The 22,115-nt window shown below is 41.2% G+C and overlaps 2 protein-coding genes across 3 annotated transcripts in view; one reads left to right on the plus strand and one right to left on the minus strand.

The window, feature by feature from the left end:
• FANK1 (fibronectin type III and ankyrin repeat domains 1) overlaps window positions 1-4,659 on the minus strand; it is a 151,680-nt gene extending 147,021 nt beyond the window's left edge. Inside the window, exon 1 of the mRNA XM_007173292.2 lies at window positions 4,596-4,659. Coding sequence (XP_007173354.2) covers window positions 4,596-4,608 — 13 coding nt within the window. The 5' untranslated portion in view covers window positions 4,609-4,659. The remainder of the gene's footprint in view (window positions 1-4,595) is intronic.
• Window positions 4,660-4,772: 113 nt separating this feature from the next.
• The window catches only part of DHX32 (DEAH-box helicase 32 (putative)), a 55,422-nt gene continuing 38,079 nt past the window's right edge, over window positions 4,773-22,115 (plus strand). Inside the window, exons 1-3 of one of the 2 annotated variants that reach the window (XM_057530875.1) lie at window positions 4,773-5,100; window positions 14,225-14,317; window positions 19,776-20,282. In XM_057530875.1, the coding sequence (XP_057386858.1) occupies window positions 20,004-20,282 (279 nt within the window). In that variant the 5' untranslated portion in view covers window positions 4,773-5,100; window positions 14,225-14,317; window positions 19,776-20,003. The remainder of the gene's footprint in view (window positions 5,101-14,224; window positions 14,318-19,775; window positions 20,283-22,115) is intronic. The other variant, XM_057530876.1, reaches the window with a different exon arrangement.

The following is a 22,115-nucleotide window of genomic DNA, read 5'->3' on the forward strand; positions in this document are numbered from 1 at the left end:
CAACCCTCAGAATGGGAGAAAATATTTGCAAACAAAGCAACTGACAAAGGATTAATCTCCAAAATATACAAGCAGCTCATGCAGCTCAATATCAAAAATACAAACAACCCAACCCAAAAATGGTCAGAAGACCTAAATAGGTCTTCCTATTTCTATTCTTCCTATTTCATTTCTCCGAAGTAGACATACAGACTGCCAACAAACACATGAAAAGATGCTCAACATCACTAATCATTAGAGAAATGCAAATCAAAACCACAATGAGGTATCACCTCACACCAGTCAGAATGGCCATCGTCAAAAAATCTACAAACAATAAATGCTGGAGAGGGTGTGGAGAAAAGGGAACCCTCTTGCACTGTTGGTGGGAATGTAAATTGATACAGCCACTATGGAGAACAGTATGGAGGTTCCTTAAAAAACTAAAAATAGAACTACCATACGACCCAGCAATCCCACTACTGGGCATATACCCTGAGAAAACCATAATTCAAAAAGAGTCATGTACCAAAATGTTTATTGCAGCTGTATTTACAATAGCCAGGACATGGAAGCAACCTAAGTGTCCATCGACAGATGAATGGATAAAGAGGATGTGGCACATATATACAATGGAATATTACTCAGCCATAAATTGAGTTATTTGGAATAAGGTGGATGGACCTAGCACATATATGGAATCTAAAAAAACGGTTCTGATGAACCTAGTGGCAGGGCAGGAATAAAGATGCAGACATAGTGAATGGACTTGAGGACACAAGGGGGGAAGGGGAAGCTGGAATGAAGTGAGAGAGTAGCATTGACATATATACACCACCAAATGTAAAAAGGATGGCTAGTGGGAAGCTGCAGCATAGCACAGGGAGATCAGCTTGATGCTTTGCGACCACCTAGAGGGGTGGGATAGGGAGGGTGGGCGGGAGACGCAAGAGGGAGGAGATACAGGGATATATGTATACGTATAGCTGATTCACTTTTTTGTACAGCAGAAACTAACACAACATTGTAAAGCAATTATACTCCAGTAAAGATATATAAAAAATAAAATAAACATGCATTCTGGTGGGTGGGGTGGGTAGGAGGGGTGGCGAGTAAAAGAGAGTAGTTAAGGATGACTCTCAGATTTCCAGCTGGAGTAACTGGGAAGGTGGTGAAATCCTACTCAAATATGGGGAAGACCAGTGGGAAAACCGGTTTGGAGAAAGAAGTCTTCACTCCTTTAAGGATATGCCTCAGTCTGTTAGTCATTGGAATAACTTAGAATCCCATTTAGCATTTCTTTTAAAAGGTAGGTGTGTATCAAGAAACTGCTGCCTGGCCTAAACTAGGCCCAGATTATTTTATATAGGGAGAGTTTAGGGGACAGGTGGCAATATGGTTGTTAAGTGGGAGCTGGGGAGTTATCTTGATGCTGCAATTGATATATACACACATTTAAAAATTCAGATTATGTGTTTGTTTAGGGTGATTTGGTGGACTAGGGAAGATCATGGGGGGGAGGGTTAAAGACCCCCAAAGCTACCCCTTGGCATTGTCACTCACTAAAAACTTAGGGAAGAGATAGTACTGTTGAACTTAAATATTTTCTTAAAAAAAAAAAAATTTGATGTACATTTTCCATGTTATTTCATACATGGGTTAGCTTTCCAATAGTGTTGTTAGTTTAGGAAGAAAATAATTAAATATGTAAATGTGAGAAAAAAAAAAAGATGTAAATGTGTAAGCCAAGAGCCAAAACCATTCTGAACAGCCCAAGGTTGTGAGCTTATTTAATTTGCCCTTTCCCTGAGGAGTCACTTCTTGGATCATTGACTTATTATCATTCTGTAAAACGGTGGTAGCCCTTGTCACCCTCTGCCTAGTGCCAGAGTATGATCCAGCTGTGGGATCTGAAGAGTTTATGTTTATTGGATTTTAATGACTCAGTTAATAAAGGTCATTGCTAAAAGTAATAGAAAACTGAGTGTGTGGAAACAGAATGGATAAGTCTGACTTGGGGGTTATTCCTAGTAGTTCCTTGGTGTTGTCCTTAGATATATGTTTAATCCTTAAAAACAATTAAGAAGGAGCCTTCCTTTTAATCAAGTCACTGATGCTATACTCAATTACCCTTGTAAAATGCTATTTGAGACCCCTCAATAACAAAAGATACCACGTACACACCAGGCTTAAAATATGTCAGATAACATTGGCACAACAACATATGGTGACCCTATAACTGCAATATTTGTTAATATCATAGCCATGGCATTCTCCAATACCTTTGAGAGAATAAAATAGCAACTTGAGTCTCAGGTGAAATCTGATTGGGTATGAATCTTCAAGTTAAATGGGACCTTAAAGATCATTTAATCTTGTCCTTTTAAATATTTACTAACACCCGAAATGGTGTTTATTAGGCTGTGAAAGAATTCCCTATCGTAAATGGTTATTGTTTGAATTATCTAAAATTAAATTGATAACAGCATTTGAGAGTATGTGAGAAAGAATAAATTTATAGCTGTGTCCCAGGCATAGATTCCTTAACAAATATTTTCCACCTTAAAATCCAATGAGATGAGATATAAATGTGTAATTCATAGCGGTAATAAATTTCTCACAGTTTTACAGAGCTTCTGGGATCTGGTTCCTATTCACTTTTCCAGGCTTGTCTCTTTTCTTTCTCCTCCCCTCCACCCCTCTGGCTTCTCTCAGTTACAGCTTTACTGATCTTTGAACTCTGAGCCTCAAACCCACACTGCTCTCTCAGGTCTCAGGGCCTATACCCAAGGGATTCTCTCTGTCTGGAATCCCTTTCCCTCATTCTTTGCTGGGTCATTCCGCAGGCCTACTATTGCTTCCTACCGGAAGCTTTCTGCCCATCTCTTTTTCCCCAATCTCAGACCCCAGGGAGGTTTCAGAAATTCTTGGGCAAGTGTCTGCTCAGTTTTCCAGGGATAACCAAAGCCAACATGGTCCTATTCATTGTTCAATCCTCCACCCCTAGGACAGTGTTTGGAGCATAATGAATACCATGAACGAGTGAGTGGATAAACAGTCTGAGCACTGATGGACTTGAAAGTTATACTTTACACATTTAAACGGTAACATAAATCTGAAGAAATAAAGTTGCTGTTTTAAAAGATATACTTCACTTCGATTTATTTCTTCTCTAAAGAGAAAACATACACACCTTGGCATCAGTTTGAAATGAAACAAAAATTTTAGTATTGTTGTAAATTTCTTTCAATAGCTTAGATAAAATGTGGAATCCAGAGAGTTACAAGTGCAAGTGACAGGATACTGTATAAAATCAACTTAAACAACTCTCTCAACTTGTAAGTTTTCTCCTCAGCAAGTGAGTTAAAAGAAAGGCAAAAGTTTTTAAAAACCTTCTTGGAAACTTTAATAATGTCAGCATATACCCCAGAGAATGGATTTGGTCTGAGTACTTCCATTTCTGAAATTGTGCAAGAAAAGATGACTTGGTTTTGAGAGTCAAACTGCATCCTTCTATAAAAGTTCAAGGGGGGTTCCCTGGTGGCGCAGTGGTTGAGAATCTGCCTGCCAATGCAGGGGACACGGGTTCGAGCCCTGGTCTGGGAAGATCCCACATGCCGCGGAGCAGCTGGGCCCATGAGCCACAATTACTGAGCCTGCGTGTCTGGAGCCTGTGCTCCGCAACCAGAGAGGCCGCGATAGTGAGAGGCCCGCGCACCGCGATGAAGAGTGGCCCCCGCTTGCCGCAACTAGAGAAAGCCCTCGCACAGAAACGAAGACCCAACACAGCCATAAATAAATAAATAAATAATTAAAAAAAAAAAAAAAGTTCAAGGGCTTTCTGGTGTCCATCCGTATAAAACACTGTTCTTATTTTAAGAACAAAAGGAGCAATAAAGCATTAGCTTGGGAAAGAAGGACGGAGCACTGTCCTTCTAGAGAGGTTTGAGTAGTAGTAGTCGTAGTTAATAATAATAATAACAACAACAATCAACACAGTAAGTTAAAGCTTGTGTTAGATCTGATAACTCCAGACTGCCCACCTTTTGTCAAACAATGTGGGAAACAGAAAAAGAAATCGTAACTTTGTGTTTGTGTCCAAGCCTACCTCGTAGAACCTCTAGCAACGAATTTAACAGTCTTGGACAAAGCTCAAAAATTTTTTTCTCCTTCAAATCTCCGACTACTGGGAAGAGCACGGGATCTCTTCCAATAAATACAAGACCTAGCCTTGTTGCATGTTTAATTGCTGGCATTTTAGAAGCAGAATGGCTATTTACAGTTAATGAATCAAACTACCAAACAAAATAACAACAACAATGACAGTAATAGTAATAAGAAATGGATTTGCTTGGGGGTCATTTCAGGAAGGAACACACTGGCGGCGCTGCATCCTCCTGCCCACACTACCGAGCTCACCCGGCCCTCCGGCTCCCGGCGGACACACTTGGCAGGATTTAGCCCCCTTCTTGTCTCTCCAAGAGAAGAAAGCTCGAGGAGGAGACCGTATTTCCATGTCAAAAGCATTAAAAGCCTGCGGAGCCGCGCGCAGGGCGCCCACACCCGTTCCGGGCAGGCCCGGCCGCCCGCCCCGGCCCTGGTCCCGGCCCCCTTACTCTGGGGCTCCATGGTTAGCTGCTCCTGGGGCCCCACGGGCCGAGCCCCCCGAGCCGCCGCCGCCGCCGCCGCCGCCGCCACCGCCCCTCCTAAAGCCTCTCCTCCAGGGCCGGCGTCTCTCCGGTTGCCCTGACAACCCGGAGGGCGGGGGAGGAGGGGCAAGAAGGACGGCGAGAGGGAGGGACCAAAAGCCGCGAGGCAACGCAGGCGGCCGCGAGGACCCGCGCGTCGCCGGAGCACCGAGCGAGGGTGGCGGCGGGGTCGCCGGCTGAAGACTCTCTGCCCCTGAGGCCTGATCGGGCGGTCGCGCCCTCCCTGGCGGCCTTCGCGCCCCCGGCGGGGCCGGTGCCCGGGCCTTCGGCTGGGGGCCTGCTAGCCCTCCGTCGGCGACCCTAGGCGTCCGTCGGTCCGTCGGTCCGTGCATCCGGCGAGCTCGGCCTGCCCCGCGGGGAAGGGCGGCCGGGCCTGAGCCTCCCTCCCCGGACTCGGGAGCCGCCGCTGCAGGTAAAGGTCGGGCCCGGCGGCGGGAGGGGCGGGTGGGCGGCCCGGGCGCACCTGTTGCGGCCGCTTGGGGCCCCCTGCCCGCCCGTTGGCCCGGGACGACCCCGCCCCGACTCGTAAAACGCTCCGGAGGAGGCGGCCTCCCCCCGCTCTTCCCGGAGCCGCGTCTCGGCGCGGGGAGCGAACCTGTGCACACCAGCCCTCCAAGCAGGGGGCCCCGGCCGCGGGGGTGGGGTTTGGGGGCTTGGGCCCCGGCCCCGCCTTGGGAGGGAAGAGTTGGGTCACTCGTGTCACATTTGCGGGAAGCATGGAGCAGATGAGAGCCTCTTCTGTCGTCAGCAGTGGGCCGAGTGTGTCCCTTGTATCCTGAAACCCGGGAGAATTCCTTCACTCCGCATTGCACTGTCATCCCAAGTGTCACATTTCAGGCGGTGGCCCGAGTCGGATCTTTCCGGTTGAGTTAGTTTTTTTGTGTGTGTGTGTGTTTGTTTCAGCCCTCCCGGTGTTCGATTGAGTTGTGGCATCAGCCCACACGTTCTGTACCAAAACTTTATAGGTATGTGAAACAAGTGTAACGTGATCCCACACCGTAGTCTTTCCTAATACTTGTTTTTAAAACACTGATGCAGGTAAGGAAGCTTTGAGGGTCACCAGGGATTTTATCTGGTAGGTTGTAAAAATTCAAACCGCGGGGGGAGTGCTGCAGGTTAAGAAAAACAACTGTAAGGAGGAGGGGAAAATGGAGAAGAGAGAAGGAAAAGGACGAGAATGAAAGTGCAGGTGGGAGAAAAATGGCATGATTGATTTAGTACTCATGCTGGAGATTATGGCCCCTCCATCAATTCCTCCTGCTGCTCTAGACAGTACTTGAGGGAAATGAAAAGAGGCCTTTTGCGGTCATGTAAGTGATTACTCATTCTTTGCCGCTAGAGAGATTTCCACTCTGTAGACAAGGAACATCAAGGAGAATTACTTTTCTCTTAGAATCATTCAGAGGTTAATTGAACCTGAGAAGCATATATCCTGTGATGAAAAGGGACATTTATTATATTCCACCAAATTAGGCTTTCCCCTCCCAGACTATATGGGGACATTTTCAGATTAATTGTCACAGCAAGAAGGTTTATGTGTGGATATCGACAAGCAGTGTGGTATATACAGAATCCGTAATTCATAAGCTAAAATATTAAAGTAATAAATTGAGGTTGGAAAGTAAACACTTCATGGTACCTTAAATACCTGTTCCTGTTACATAGAGAAAGGGGATGGATTTTTAGACAGAAAGCATCTAAGATCAACAGTACTTTGGTAGTACAGTCTTTTCAAACTCTAGTTTTCACATCATTAGCAAAATCATGAATTGGTCTTTTCATCCAAGAAACAAACATAATGGTGCTCATTAATAATATCTTAGTCAATGTGATAAGATAGTGATGAAAACTTGGCTTTTATTAGCAGGGGGAAAAAAAAGAAGTAGGGTTAAAATTTCCCATATAGTAAAGGATTAGGCATTTGTATTTAAAAATAAGAAGCAACATTGTAGATCTTCGTGCCAGAGTAACAAGGACTCAGGAGTTTAGTAGTTGCATGCAGATTTTAAGGTTGGAAAAATGGAGCTATGCATTGGTGAATACTTTGTATTATAGATGAATGATTTTATCAGTAGTTATGAACTTGACATTGAGGAAATCTTGCACTGAAATATTTTAGGTAACAGGTGACTTTGGCAACTGAAAAGCAACATTGGATTTTAGGGGATAGTGTACCAATGGAAGAAATGACTGGTGGTGGCGGGGGAGTGGGAGGAGGGGAAGGTACAAAGATGTCTAAGGCAGGGACAACATTCCAGTTTCTCTTCCTTCAGCTCTAGTACAATGTACTTGTTAAATGTCTGTTGAATGAGTGAGAAGAGCTTTAGAGAAATCGCTCTAGGTAAAGGATGCGCTTTATTATTGGAGGAAATATCCTGAGGTCAGAAGGTTGCTAATGTCCTAGGAGTAGAGATGAATGGTAAAGGTATTGGTTGTCCCTTTGGGGATTTTCTACTACTTTGTTTTCTGTTTCTTTTCACTGTCATTTTCAGGGTGTTACTGGTGGTCAAGTTAAAAACAATGAAGTCCTGATTTTTAAAAAAGTTTCCAAGCTCATCGCTGGATAAAATAGTTACATTATTATTTACTTTGCTGATTGATGCTCAACTAAATGTAGCAAGCCAAAGCACTGTCACAGGGAATAGCAAGGTAGCCAGTAGAGTAGCCTTTCTTTTTCTTATTTAAATCTCTTGTCCACGTCAGAATTCAAAGTAAAAGTAACTCCAGTAGGAAGTTAACATTATTTAATCCGAGTAGGATGATTTAAAAAAGAAAAAAGAAGGAAAGAAAACAAAGCAAGTGAATGTGTTATTTCCATTTAGTAAACTTACTATCTTAAGTCAGAGGAAGTTTTTCATTTTTGTTTCTGGATTTTTGTTTGTTATTTTGCCGGAGTGAGGATACTTTTTCCTCTTTCTGTGTTACTTTCTGAAACTCATAAGGAGTTCAGTCAAAGGCAGAAAACAATTATATTTCCATTTTTGCTGTTTCCTTTCTGTTCTCCAGACCTGTCATGGTCTGCACTCAAATTGTTGGACTCAAGAAATGCCCATCTCTTAGCTCTTTTAATCATTCGTAGTATAATCGGGCTACAGAGCCATGGCACCCACACCCCCAGTTCGCATCTGGGAAGTCTTCCAGGTTAGGGGACTGCCCACTGAATGCATTTGTCTTTCCTACTGGGGGCGCTTTGGCACTTATCCCTATACTATACTATACTTTCTTTTTTTTCTCAGAATATTATTTTTTTATTGAAGTATAGTTAATTTACAATATCGTGTTAGTTTCATGTTAGTTTCAGGTATACAGCACAGTGACTCAGCCATATATATTTTTTTTTTTTTCCAGATTCTTTCCCTTACCGGTATTACAAAATATTGAGTATGGTTCCTTGTGCTATACAATAGGTCTTTGTTGGCTGTTTTATATACACACACACACACACACACACACACACACACACACACACTCTACTTTCGTGTAGAGTTTTCTTTCATTTTTTGTGTGTGGGTCTTGGCCTCTGATTAGATTAAACATTTTAGAGCTAAGTCCATGACCTAGGCTTCTTCTGTATTCCTTTTAGCTCATAGTGGGTTTTCGGCATGTACCTGATAATTTAAGTAGAATAATAATAGAAAGAGGACAAGCCTTTAGTCAGGGATGATTGCATTAATTTCTAGGTCTGCCACCTTGGGAAAGTCAGGAGCTATTATTTCCTCATTGATAACTGGGGATAATAAAACGTGCAATGGTTGTCTAATAGTCAAGTTGTGAGAATAGAAATAAAGTAAATGTGATTATAGATATGAATGAAAATACCTTCTATATTGCAAAGAATTTATTAAATGTAGGGGGCTGTTATTGATTCCAGCATACAGCAAACATTTATTTTGAGCATCCATAGTGTGTTAGGTGCTTCCTCGGTTCCGGAGTCGCTGTTCATAAAGGGACTAGGAAATGACCAGATGGATTGTATGTGGGGGCAGGAGGGCTTCCTAGGCAGAGGAGGAGCTTGAGCAAAGGCAGGGAGGCATGGGAGGCCAACTCTAGACAAAAGTTCATTGTGGCTGGAGCAGAGAGAACTTATTGGAAGGGAGTGGAAGGAAGTGAGGCTGGAGAGGCAAATGCAGGCTAAATCAGAAAGAACCTGGGAGTGAGGTTTTATCTTGAAGGCAATAAAAAGTACTTGAGTCAGTGACATGATCAGTTATGCATTTGAAGGAGATCACTGGCAGCCTGTGAATGACATTGATGGAGAGCCAAAATTACATGCAGAAAAAAACAAAATTGGAGATTTTGCAGTAATCCCATGAAAAAATGTTAACATAACTAAGGCGGTGTTGGTGGGAATCAGGAGGAGGGACGGCTGAGAGAGGCGGAGTTGGTGTTGGGGAGGGAGTGAAGGTGAGGGAGAAGCCAAGGCTGTCTCCCCGCTGAGGGAGGGATTGTTCTGTCAATTGTTGAATCTGGAACAGGAAAGAAGGAAAGACGTCTTTTTCTTTTTCAGGAGTGTAAGGAATGGGGCAGATGATGAGCTCAGTTCCGAATGTTAACACTGCAATTGCCTGTCATCTGAGTTGAGGTCTCCCATAAGCAGTAGTTGGACATGTGTGTCTGGAACTGTAGAAAGACGTCTGGGATGAAGATAGAAATTTGGATGAAGCATTCAGTAATTGAAGTTAAAATGTGATGAAATTCCCCAGGGAGATGGTGTGGAACGAGAAGAGGGTCAAGGACAGAACTCTGGGGTACACAGATATCTTGTATGAGGAGCAGGGTGCGGTGGAAGAACACAAGGAGACTAAAGAGGAGGGACCAGAAAAGTAAGCTGAAAATCTGGAAAGATTAATAAAACAGAATGCCTGCTGTTAGAGGGCTCATGTACCAGCATTCCCTGAAATGATTACACTGGGCTGGCCAGAAAGTGCGTTCGAGTTTTTCCATAGCACCTATGGGAAACCCAGAACGAACTTTCTGGCCAGCCCAGTGCTTCCCTCCACCTGCCCCAGAGCACACAACACAGTTTATCAGTTTATTATTGCTTTGTTAAAGGTGATGCAAAACGGCTACCCATTGCTTTGTTCGCAAAGAACAAAACTTCCTGATTTGTGGTTTTTTCATGATCTCCGTTTAGAGCAAAATGTAACTCCAGGAGATATGATAATGCCTCAAGCAAATACTGTCTTTAAAAAAAATGGGTCAAAGTTGGCTTCGTGTGCGTGGAGGTCCAATAAATATGCTGACTTCCCCGGGGAGGCCAGCAGTAACCTATTCTTTAGATTTCAGCTGTGATTGGCTCCCACCCGTTTGCTCAGATAGCTAACTCGACTACATACATGAGCCAAATTAATATTTTAGCATACTTCATTAACTCTGCTTTTACTCAAATGTTAGTTTTTAGAATATTATTCAGTTAAAAAAATCACCAAAATAATATTGAAAAGCACTGAGTGACCCAGCCATTTGAGAGTCTAACCAAACCCTTGATTTACAAACTTATATGTGGGGAGTAATATGTTATTATGATACATAAGCATTGCTTGAGCTTGGGAAGTCTTTCTGTAGATGCAGACTACCAGCAGAATGTAGGATTCTTTAACAAATTAATTGTGCAGGATTGGTTATTCAAGCTGTATTTGGTATGAGCCAATATTGAGTTAAAAGTGAATCATTTTTCATTTGAGTATTTTTAAGTAGCTGATTAATTTGATTTACTTACTTAAAATCAAGACAAAGTCAACTTTAGGAGTCTAGAAATAAGGTTTTTAAAATAAGTTCTGAATTTTTACCTTACCTTGTTCAAGAAAGGTTTTAAGTAGATACTAGAAACCAGTAGGATGTGCTTTTTGGGAGCTCTGAGCCAATTAAAACAAAGGAAAGCAAAGGGGTAATCTTCTAAAAATCCCAGTAACATTAAGTCCATTGTTTCAATTAAAATATAACACGCCTAGGAAATAAAGTTTACATATTAGGTATTTGACTGTAACTTCACGTGGGTGATTACAACTATGTTTTTCTTCCCGTAAAAGAACTGCACATTATTTGTTTTACGGTATTTTTTGCAGACCACCCTGCCTGACATCTCCCATAGTATCAAGTATTTCTTCACCCCACAGTGTTGCAGTGGGAGCCCACGTTCTTCAGCGCAGTCAGGAAGCAGTGTGGTACGATGTCGTTAAGTGCACGCTGTACACGTACCTGGGGCGAAGCTGAGCTCAGACTGCAGGACTTCAGCACCTGCAGCACCACAGATGAGCATCTCAAAGCTGAATAAATTAACTAAGCTCCTGAAGGCTTAAATTCCCTCATCTGAAAAAATGGAAATAATAAAGTAAACCCTCATGGGGTCCTTAAGAGTTTAAATGAAGTAATCCATATAAAGTGCTTAAGTACTTATAGCATCTGGCACCCAGTAAGCACTCTGTAAAGGCTAATTGGTAGAATTCTCATCATTATTATTGTTATCATTAGTACTAGTCCAACTTCAGTGGTTGTATAGAACCTTTCTTTTCTAAGTGTGGTCTGCAGACCAGTGCCCGTCCACAGACTGTTACTGGTTTGCAGTGAGATTAGGAGCTGGTACCAGCATGTAAATAGACTATGGCACTAATCATACTGTTTATTTCAGTTTAACAGCAAGACTTCTTCAGTGAAGGGAACAGTGAGTTAATTCACATTCTGGTTTAAGCTCCTTATCTTGCCGCAAACAAGCACTTTGAATAGAATTGGCATGGAATATGGGACTAATGATCCCATTCTCCAAAAAAAAAATAATAGCCCTTTATCCTGAAGAGTTATTATTCTCTCGTAATGCCTCATTAACCTTCTTTCTTCTAAACATTATAATCGTGGTTCACAAGTATATCATTTATTATTTCAGATAATATTTATTGATCACATAATCTGTGCAAAGCCCTATATATTGTAGACTTCGCAAGGATGGCTCCAAAACGGATCTTGACCTTAGGAAGTCTATCATAAACCTAGAGCTAGAGGACACAAAGTGAAAACCTGAGTAAATGTGTTGAGTACGTGTGGTGAGTGTTTGTGTTAGTGTTACAGCTTCATTCCAAAGGTTCCACACAGGCAGATGTCTCCTTTTGCTGACCTGCGCCTGTAAAAGGACAGAATTAATGCCTTTATTTTTTCAGCATTTGTACTCTCATAATGGAGATCAGGGTTTACTTTATTAAGGTTGTGTTTTTCCTGGGAGATTCAGAAATCTGCAACACTAGGGAATGTCTTAGTTTTTAAATATAACTGACAAAAGTATAACTTTTTTTTTTTAAATGATTTTTTTGATGTGGACCATTTTTAAAGTCTTTATTGATTTGTTACAATATTGCTTCTGTTTTATGTTTTGGTTTTTTGGCCGTGAGGCATGTGGGATCTTAGCTCCCTGACCAGGGTTCGAACCCACACCCCCTGCATTGGAAGGCGAAGTCTTAACCACTGGACTGACAGGGAAGTCCCAACTTTTTGATATTAGTATTATAGAAGATTCATCCTTAGGTTCTAGGATTTTTAAGATATTACTGATTGTCTATTTGATCCTGTTTGCAAACATTTGAATAATAAATAATTTCCTGTTCTGTAGAATATGAAGAGACGTTAAATAGATATTAAATTACTTTAAAACTTTCAATAAAAATTAGCACAGATTCTTCAAGAAAAATGCATTGGTAAATAGTGTCAAAACAAATTTGGGAGTCATATTAAAAGAATAATTTTTTAAAAGGCAAAGTCTGTGTGTGTTTAGGGAAAGAACCCTTTCCCTAAACAATGGAGATGAAAAAGGATTGGCTGTGACTTAGATCATAGAAGAGACCTATTTTCCCAGACCTAAGTGAAAATAATTATAAACACTCAAAGTCAAGAAATGTTACTTAGTTTTTAATAATTCTTATAATTTTTCACATGAAAATGGTTCATTGGTTTCTCTTGCTGCCCTATTTGGTAAGCTTGCTCATAACCCCACTATCTGTTCTATTCTGCCATTTACATTCAACTGTCACCAACTCTCCTAGAACTTGATCTCAGTAATAACTTTAAGAAAATTGAAGGTAGGTGTTAGAAAAATTATAGATAATATTCAGAAAATTGAGTAATACCTTAGATTTTGGAAAATTGTAAAGAAAAGCAAAAAGAGTAAAAAAATAAAAATTTTGATCAAGAAATGACTCGGTGAGTTAGACCCATGGCACTTAAAATAAAACACGGTCTCTTTACCATAGCATATCAAGTCTGTTGTGATGTGGCCCTCGTCTCATCTACGAACTTACCTGTCCCAGGGTCTTTTTATTTTTCCTATTCTATACCTGCCGTTTTTCCTTCTTTTACTTACTTGACTATAAGATTAAGAGTCTTTGTTTCACACCTCACCTTCGTCCTCAGCTAGACTATATGCCCCATGAGGACAGGACCCAGCCCTGCCTGCTCACATGTGTCACCCCCATGTTCACAGGGCAGGTACTTAGTAGGCACTCAAGTATTGGTTGAATAAGTAAATGGAAGCCGGGACTTCCCTGGTGGCGCAGTGGTTAAGAATCTGCCTGCCAATGCGGGGAACACGGGTTCGAGCCCTGGTCCGGGAAGATCCCACATGCCGCGGAGCAACTAAGCCCGTGAGCCACAACTACTGAAGCCCGCGTGCCTGGAGCCCATGCACCACAACAAAAGAAACCACTGCAATGAGAGGCCCAAGCACCACAACGAAGAGTAGCCCCTGCTCACCGCAACTAGAGAAAGCCCGCGCCCAGCAACAAAGACCCAATGCAGCCAAAAATAAATAAATAAATTTATAAAAAAAAAAAAAAAAAAAAAGAAAATGGAAGCCATGAAAATATAGGCATTGAAGATGAGAAAAGTTGAGAATAGAGAATAGAGAAAACTTAATTCTTAATTAGATTAAGAATAATACCTGTAGTAAATACAATCAGATGTTACTCTTAAAAGCATAAAACTCCCAAAGAACAGAAAGTGATTGGTTATCTACTCAACCTCTAATTGCTAACCGAGTACCCACTATAATTGGGTTCAGACTCTGGAAATTGCCAAAGAAGATATAGCTCAATAATGGTTCCAGTAGAGAGACTGAAAATATGGGGAAAACACAGTAAGTAGTACAGATAGTTCAGTAGTTCCCTAATACTTAGGGATGTTGCCTCCTCATACTGGTTATTTACAAGTGGCCGGAAAGATCAGGTGTCTGCTGGAGCAAGCGTGACAATGCTGTTATGTGAATCTCAGTGCAGCTCTGTGATTTTTCCACACAATCCCTCTTCTCAAGTCACCAAGAAAGAAACAGCCTTAATAAATATTGCAAAAGGAGCTAATCTGTGGTTTGGGTATGTGGTTCAAGAGCTTGCACAAATATTTCAGTTGATGGTTGTGGTGATTCAGCAAAATTTCAGGCCATATGCTTTAAAAACAGCAGGGGTCTATTCTATATCACTAATGAAAGGGGACAGAAAAGTCACCGAAATCCAGAAACATAGTGAGTTCCTGACAGAAGTGTTTCAACTCTGTTCATTCAGCAGTAGCAAGCTAACTGGAACTTTGAGGAGAGTGAAATAATGAAAGTGCAAATCTGTGCAAGAGAGATTGCGGTGGAGAGACTGAGGAGAAAGGTAGGTGGTCACGGGCGTCTGGGGATGAAAGACGAGGGAGATGGAAGGAACAGAATCCCGAATTTTGAAGGACTTGGTCACTGACTGAATCGAGGGCAACCTGGGAAGTCAAACAACAGTATCCCTGACGTGCTAATAACGTCATTCACTCATTCATTCGACAGATATTTATTGAATGCTTTCTATGTGTCAGCTCTGCTGTAGGTGTGGGGAGCAAAATAGACACATCCCTGACTCAGGGTGCTTGCAGTCTGGTGGAGGACAACCAACAATAAACAAAATAAAGAGGTAAAATAATGCAGGTTAAGAAGCTAGGAAGTGGGTTTGGGGCGCAGGGGTGTGGATAGAAGTTCAGACGGCAGCCAGGTGGCAGGGAAGCCCTCACAGAGTTGACATTTGATGAAGATCTTTGGGAAGTAAGGGAACTGTCCGTTTGGATATCTGAGGAAAGGACATTTCAGAAGGAGAGAATAGCAGGCCTGAAATCCCTGAGTCAGGCGTGTGCCGTGTGTTTGAGGAATAGTGAGGGGCCACGTGGGTAGAGAATAGTGAGCAAGGAAGGGAGCCAGTGGAAACGAGGGCAGACAGGTGATGGCTGTAGGTCCCATGGGACTTGTAGATCCTGTTAAGGATTGTGGCTTTCCCTTGGAGTAAGATGAAATGGGAAGCCATTAGAAATTTTTGAGCAGAGGAGACGTGAGCTGACTTTAACAGGATCACTTTGACTCCAGGAGACGAAGGGTGGAACCAAGACCAGTCAGGAGGCTACTGCAGTAATCCAGGGGAGAGGATGGTGGCTCAGACCAGCTGTTCACAGTAAAACGTATGGGGTTCTTGATGTATTTTGAAAGTAGAGCTGACATGATCAGATGTATTAGTTTACTATTGCTCCTGTAACAAATTACCACAAATATAGTGGTAATTTATTATCTTACAGTGCTTCGGTTAGAAGTCCATCACAGGATCTCACTGGGTTAAAGTCAAGGGGTCGGCAGGGCTGTGCTGCTTTCTAGACCCAGTAGGAGAGAATCCCAGCTTCTAGAGGTCACACACATCACGGCTCACGGCCCCTCCCTCCATCCTCAAAGCCAACACGTTGCATCTCCCTGACCCTTCCTCCATGGTCATATCTCCCTCTGACTATAGCTGAGAACGGCTCTCTGAGTTTCAGATTCTTGTGATTAGCTTGGACCCTCCAGGATAGTCTCCCTATCCCGAGGTCCTTAACTTAATCACATCTGCAGCCCTTTTTGTCAAGCAAAGTACATATTCACAAATCCCGGGGATTAGGACGTGCACATCTTTGGAGGCCGTTATTCAGCACATCCATTGAAGGACCAGATGTGGAATTTGCGATAAAGAGAAATGAAGAATAACTTCAAAATTTTTGGTCTGAGCAATTAAAAGGAAGAAGATGAGAAGACCAGGTTTATGGCTTTGGGGCAAATATCACAGCTCAGTTTTGGATACGTAAAGTTTGAAATGCCTGTTAAATATCCAAGTTGGAGATGACAAGTAGGTAGTTGGATACGTGAGACCTGAAGTTTAGGAGAGAGGATTGACAGGATGTATAAATGGGAGTCCTCCACATATGATGGCATTAAAGCCATGAAACAGGATGAGACCATGCGGGCCCTATTATAGAGAGAAAAGGGAAGAGGTCCAGAGACTGTGTTGGGAAATCTCCAGATCTCGGCAATTGCTGAAATGGTACGTTTGAGAGTTTGGTAGGTCTGAAGAACACATTTATATTAAATTGAACATGGAGAGAAATACTGAAGAGGAGCATTGAACAGTGAAACAGTTATTCAGGACAAATTTCACAATCTTGTTTCACTTAGTCCCTTGCAAACTTTATCCTTTGTTGTCTATGAACTACATTTACATTTCTAGAATTACTGGACCAGAGCCAAAATATAAATGGCTAACACATAGCTTCATCTTACATCAACTTCTGATTCTTTTCTTGGTGAGGTGGTTTCATGTTATACCAGATATGTATTATTTTCATGAATACTCATTGAAGAGTTGTAATAGATTCACTTCAAAGGGCAGTCTTTTGACGAGTTTTGTAATCTACAGTCGCAGGTAGCATAGCTTTGAAAAGGAGCAAATGCCAATCTTTCAGATTTAAAATTCTTGTAATAGAATGTTGTTTATACTGATAACAGTTTTTATTAAATTTTATTTTGAGTGGCATGTAGCCTACCGTATTATGTGTTTTCCTTTATTTAGGTTAGTACTATTAAATTTGCCAAAGGCCAAGACATGGATCTTTTGTATGTATTTAATTACATCTAGGAGAAAATCATTGACATGACTGATGCCAGTTGCTGGGTAAATGAGGAGAGGTGTGTCGTGGGAGTCGGGTGGGCTCAGAACTCAGCCACTCCCCCCTCCAAATCTGGAGCTCAGTCTATATATCGCAGTAAAAAGGTCCTGAGAGAACTGGAAATAGAGGTCACAGACTTCATAGCTTTACCCTTCAGATTCATTGGATTCAGCATAGAGCCCTTTGTGGACTCAACCATTACAAGTATTTCTGTCAAACAAGCCTAACTGGTTTCTAAATGCCAAGTAGGAGAGCAGGTTAGAGAAGCAGAGAATGGCCTCACCAGGTAAATGAGCTGACCACAGTGTGACATAGGTACTGAATCCCCAGAGAAAGGAGGACTCTGGGGCCGCAGTCTGGGTTTGACCCCTGTCACTTCAGGGAAATTTGAAATCATCATTGTGTTATAGGAACCAATGTACGGGTGATGTTGAGTTATGAAGAAAACGTTGAATTCTGAGTATACTCTGTTTAGTAGGCAGAAGTCTGGTTATCTGTTGCTGGCACTTGGCAGCTTATGACAGTGACCATATCCCCTTCCCATGGTTCTTTGGGTTGACTTGGCTCCTTCTGCTAGGTGTCCTGTTGGCTGGGCCTGTGGTCATCTGGAGGCTTTACTGGGCTAGAGCATCTTCCATGGCTCACCCACATGGTTGGCGGTCTGTGCTTTCTGAAAACAGACGCCAAGCTTTGGTTTCTTCCCAGTGGCCTCTCCCTGTGCCTTGGGCATCTCACAGAATGACAGCTGGCTCCAAGGGGGAGTGTTTCAAGCATGTGAATGCCTTGGAAGTAGTTGATCATCACTTCACTGCATTCTTGTAGTCATAGTGATTCACAGGGCCAGCTCAGACTCGAGGGGAAAGGAAATAGGCTCCACCTCTCCATGGGAGCAGTGGCAGAGAATCTGTGGTCATCTTTTAATCACCATAACAGAGAAGTGGGTGATGTATCTGTATACACTGTATGTGTTATGAAGGGGCTAGGTGAGCCTTACATCTCTAGAAAGATGACTATTCAGAAAACGTGACTGTTCCCCGAGGATTCAAAGTGGTAAATACTTTATAAGTAAGATTTTACTTTAATTACAAGATCATTACACTTTTAGGGAGTGCTATAAAATTAAGAGAAACATTTCAAGGACACATATTTGGTAAAAATAATAGCTCTGCTTTTTTGTTTGTTTTTAAGTTAAAACAATTCAGAAATAGTACCTAAGGCAATCATTGGTCATTACAGTAATTTAATTTACATGTACGATGAGATCCCTTGGAAGGGATTCTAATCAGAACAAAACAAAAATTGAATATAAAACTAAATGTTAACTTCTCTTAAGCAGTAGAATTTTCTGACTCTTGGATACCTTCTCAAAGTTAGCTTGTCCTGTGATCTCAGGCTATTGTGTTCTCGGAGCTATTCTGTGGATCTGGTCTCAGCCATGGGGCAGTGAAGAATTGTAGAGTTAATCCATGTTGCATTTGTGTTGTCACAACGTTATAATTCCATTATAATTTTGAAACAATGGTTTTTAGAATGAATTTTGAAGAACTCTACCTTCATAGAGCCAAAACGTCCTTTTCCCGCTCTGGTTTCTCCCTCTTTTGGCCTATTTGTATGTGACTTTTTAAAAATTCTATCCCACTCTTCGTCCTACCCCCAAAGTAAGTGGGTGTCCAGTGCCTAGTTTATTAATTTAAGCCCGGAAAAGGCACTCAGCGAATGTTTCTTAAGTGATTGACTGTTTCCTTGGAGCCTGGCTTGACCAATGGGGAGGGGTTTTTTTTATTACTTAACGATTAGGAGCTAGCCGTTTGAGCCCACTAACTCTGACCATCTAAAGCAATAGTTCCGGGACTTCCCTGGTGGTCCAGTGGCTAAGACTCCTCACTCCCAATGCAGGGGGCCCGGGTTCGATCCCTGGTCAGGGAACTAGATCCCACATGCCGCAACTAAGAGTTCACACACCGCAACTAAGAGTTCACACACCGCAACTAAAAGAAAAAGATCACGCAACTAAAAAAAAAAGACCCTGCATGCCACAACTAAGACCCGGTGCAGCCAAATAAATTTAAAAAATAATAAATTTGAAAAAAATTTTAAAAAGGATGTTAAAAAAATAAAGTGGTGTGTTACACATTAAAAGAAAAAAAAGCAATAGTTCCGATAAATGGGGTGCTGTAAAAAGAGTGATCTGAGTGACAAGATATCATGAAATGTATTTTATTATTTGTTCTTTTATACTCGAGTTTTTCTGTCTTTTTAGTTTTCCCTTTATTGATGTGAAAAGGTGCTTATTTCCAGCAATACTGATTAGAGTTTTAAAAAATCACCAGTGATTGGAAAAGGAAGGACCCCTTACTTGACACGTAGGGAGTGTTACTAGCGTAAATTTTACCTTTTCTTAGGCAATTTTTCACTTCTTCATTTAAATTAAATGTATTTTATTGCCTCTTGAATATGCCATACTGGGCTCAAGACCCAGGAATCTTGAGAAATATGCTTGAGATTATTGGTTTACTTAAGCAAACAAAGACCTCATTAACAAAAGCTAGCCATAGCCTCAGATGGAAAAAAATAAGAAACCCACTCACTTGACTTTGTAACCTGGCACAAGCAAATGTAAAATGAAGTATTTTTTTTAATATTCTCCTTTAAACTAGAGGAGTTCTTAATACTAAATAAATAAATAAATAAATAGGAGACTCTTGTAGCCAGTGTTGGAGAACACTCCCCAGGCCCTCACAATTTTCCCTTTTATAGGGTCTGGCATCTCTTTTGTAGTGGGATTAGTGACCACGTGATTGAGGCTCACACTCACAATGTCCCCCTGTTGCTTTCTATTCACTGCCAATCAAGATGCAGGGACCTGTGATAGAGGCAGATCAGGCAGAGAGCACCAGGTCCAGTGTGGAATTGTTTTCCAAACTGGCCAGGAAAAAACTGCAGCTAACCAGACTTTAAGAATTAACCTATATTATTCCTGGCCTTTTAAACAGACAGCAGAAATGACAGACAGTAACCAGTTAACAGGAAAAATCATGTTTTATTTTTGAATGCGTATGCTTTTTCTTTTGAACATCTTGTATGTATATGTACCTGATTTTCCTTCTTTTTTTTGTTTCTGTTTAGCGTGGTTTATTGACAATCACTTAACATTGCTGAAGAGTGCTGGTGAGCCAGCACAGTAGCTAATGCAGCAAAGAAGAACAGATGCAGATTTGAGGAATTCAGCTTGCTAAAACCTTGAACTGAAGTCCTAGAGATTGGGACATCTGAGTTTGTATATGTGGACTTTCAACTCTATTTGCAGTGGGTTATTGTAGGAGAATGCCACCTTCTTAAGCTCACTTGGACAAGATGGAAGAAGAACTGGAATGTCCAAACTCTTCCTCTGAAAAACGCTATTTTCCTGAATCCCTCGATTCCAGTGAGGGGGATGAGGAGGGGGTTTTGGCCTGTGAGGATCTGGAACTTAACCCTTTTGATGGATTGCCATATTCATCACGTTATTATAAACTTCTGAAAGAAAGAGAAGATCTTCCAATATGGAAGGAAAAATACTCCTTTATGGAGAATCTGCTTCAAAGTCAAATTGTGATCGTTTCAGGAGATGCGAAGTGTGGCAAGAGCTCTCAGGTGAGTAGCCGCTACAAAAAAGCATTTGCTTTGTATGTTGTACTTTTTTATTACTTAAATAATTACAGTGTCACAGCATAGTGTTCTGTTCTAATAATGATATTATCTAAACCAAAAAACAAAACAAAAAAGAGCATCAGCAATTCAAGCACAACAATTAAGTTGCTTCCCTAAATTTCTTTATGAAAGCCAGCTGAATAAAAGTTAATACTTATGTGGATATTAATTATGTTTATTGTACCACTGAATGTTCTTTAGAATAGCAGAAAAATCTATTCAAATTATTTTGTTGTGCATATTATATTTTAAAAGATGTGATAGATGTTATTTGCCTGCCATAGGTTTTGGGATTAACTGCCATGTTTACATGTCCAGCAGTCTGATAATCAGGATGTGTGGATATGCTTATTGGTGAAGTTGCTTAAGTTACAGAAAGTCAAAAGCACAAGGAAATTCTTATTTTCCAGACTGTAAGAAATAACTGAATGGCCAAATATGATCCAGGCCTAGAGCCACACACTTCAGGATCTAAAAAGGAGGAAAGAATTAGGATAGATAGCTAATGACTATTTAATGGCCAGTTTATTGTTGTTATATTTGAGCTTGAAGTTTGATTTGAGTGAGATCTCTATTTTACTCTTAAATTGTAAAGCAAGCAATAAGTATTTTTATTATGAAATTCATTTGTAGGTTCTCATGATGTAAGAATTAGAGTAGACCACAGAGATAATCTGATACCCTTCATTTTTCAGATGATGAAACCCTGGCCCAGAGGGGTTTGATAATTTGTCTAATGAATGTCACATAACTTTCTGAGTTGGAATTCTAAGAACTCTTTCTACTATACTTTGCTGCTTTAAGGTTTTTATTACCTCTGAGGCTTACTTGTTCTAAATGGAACTTGAAGAGGGGTGAAATGGACAATAGGTTTTTTTTTTCTTTAATCTTATTTATAGCTGCCAGTATCAAGAGTTTATTATGATTTTCTGTTTGTTGTGATGACTTGTTGCTACAGTGAATGATTTAGTTTGTCATAAGAAGCTAATGATGAAAACTGAAGGGTTATAATTTTCCTGGTTTCTGTGGACAAGTGGCAAGTTAAAAATTATTTAGGGGCTTCCCTGGTGGCGCAGTGGTTAAGAATCCGCCCGCCAATGCAGGGGACACAGGTTCGAGCGCTGGTCCGGGAAGATCCCACCTGCCGTGGAGCAACTAAGCCCGTGCGCCACAACTACTGAAGCCCGCGGGCCTAGAGCCCACGCTCCGCAATGAAGAGTAGCCGCCGCTCGCCACAACTAGAGAAAGCCCGTGCACAGCAACGAAGACCCAACGCAGCCAAAAAAAAAAAAAAATTAAAGTTTTTATTTTGCAATAATTTCAGACTTACAAAAAGTTGCAAAAATAGTACAAAGATTTTCCACATATAGTTCACCCAGATTCCACCAAAGTTAACATTTTACCACACGTGCTTTATCGTTCTCTCTCCATACACACACACAGATTTTTATTCTGAACATTTTAAGAGTCAGTTGATGATATGATACCCTTCACCTCCAAATACTTCAGCAATATCTACTAAAACAGGGCTAGCCACAATATAATTACCAAAAACTAACTTATAACATTCAAATTTCATCAGTTTGCCCACTAAGGACCTTTGTAATTAAAAAAAAAATTCTAGTCCAGAATCCAATCCAAAGTTACATTGCATTTCCTTGTCATTTCTCCTTAATCACCTTTGATCTGAAGCAGCTTCTCAGTCTTTCCTTGTCCTTCACGACCGCAACATTTTTGAAGAGTACAAGTTAGGTATTTTGTACAACGTCCCTCAGT

Source organism: Balaenoptera acutorostrata, chromosome 16 (assembly GCF_949987535.1).
Source record: "Balaenoptera acutorostrata chromosome 16, mBalAcu1.1, whole genome shotgun sequence".
NCBI lineage: Eukaryota > Metazoa > Chordata > Mammalia > Artiodactyla > Balaenopteridae > Balaenoptera > Balaenoptera acutorostrata.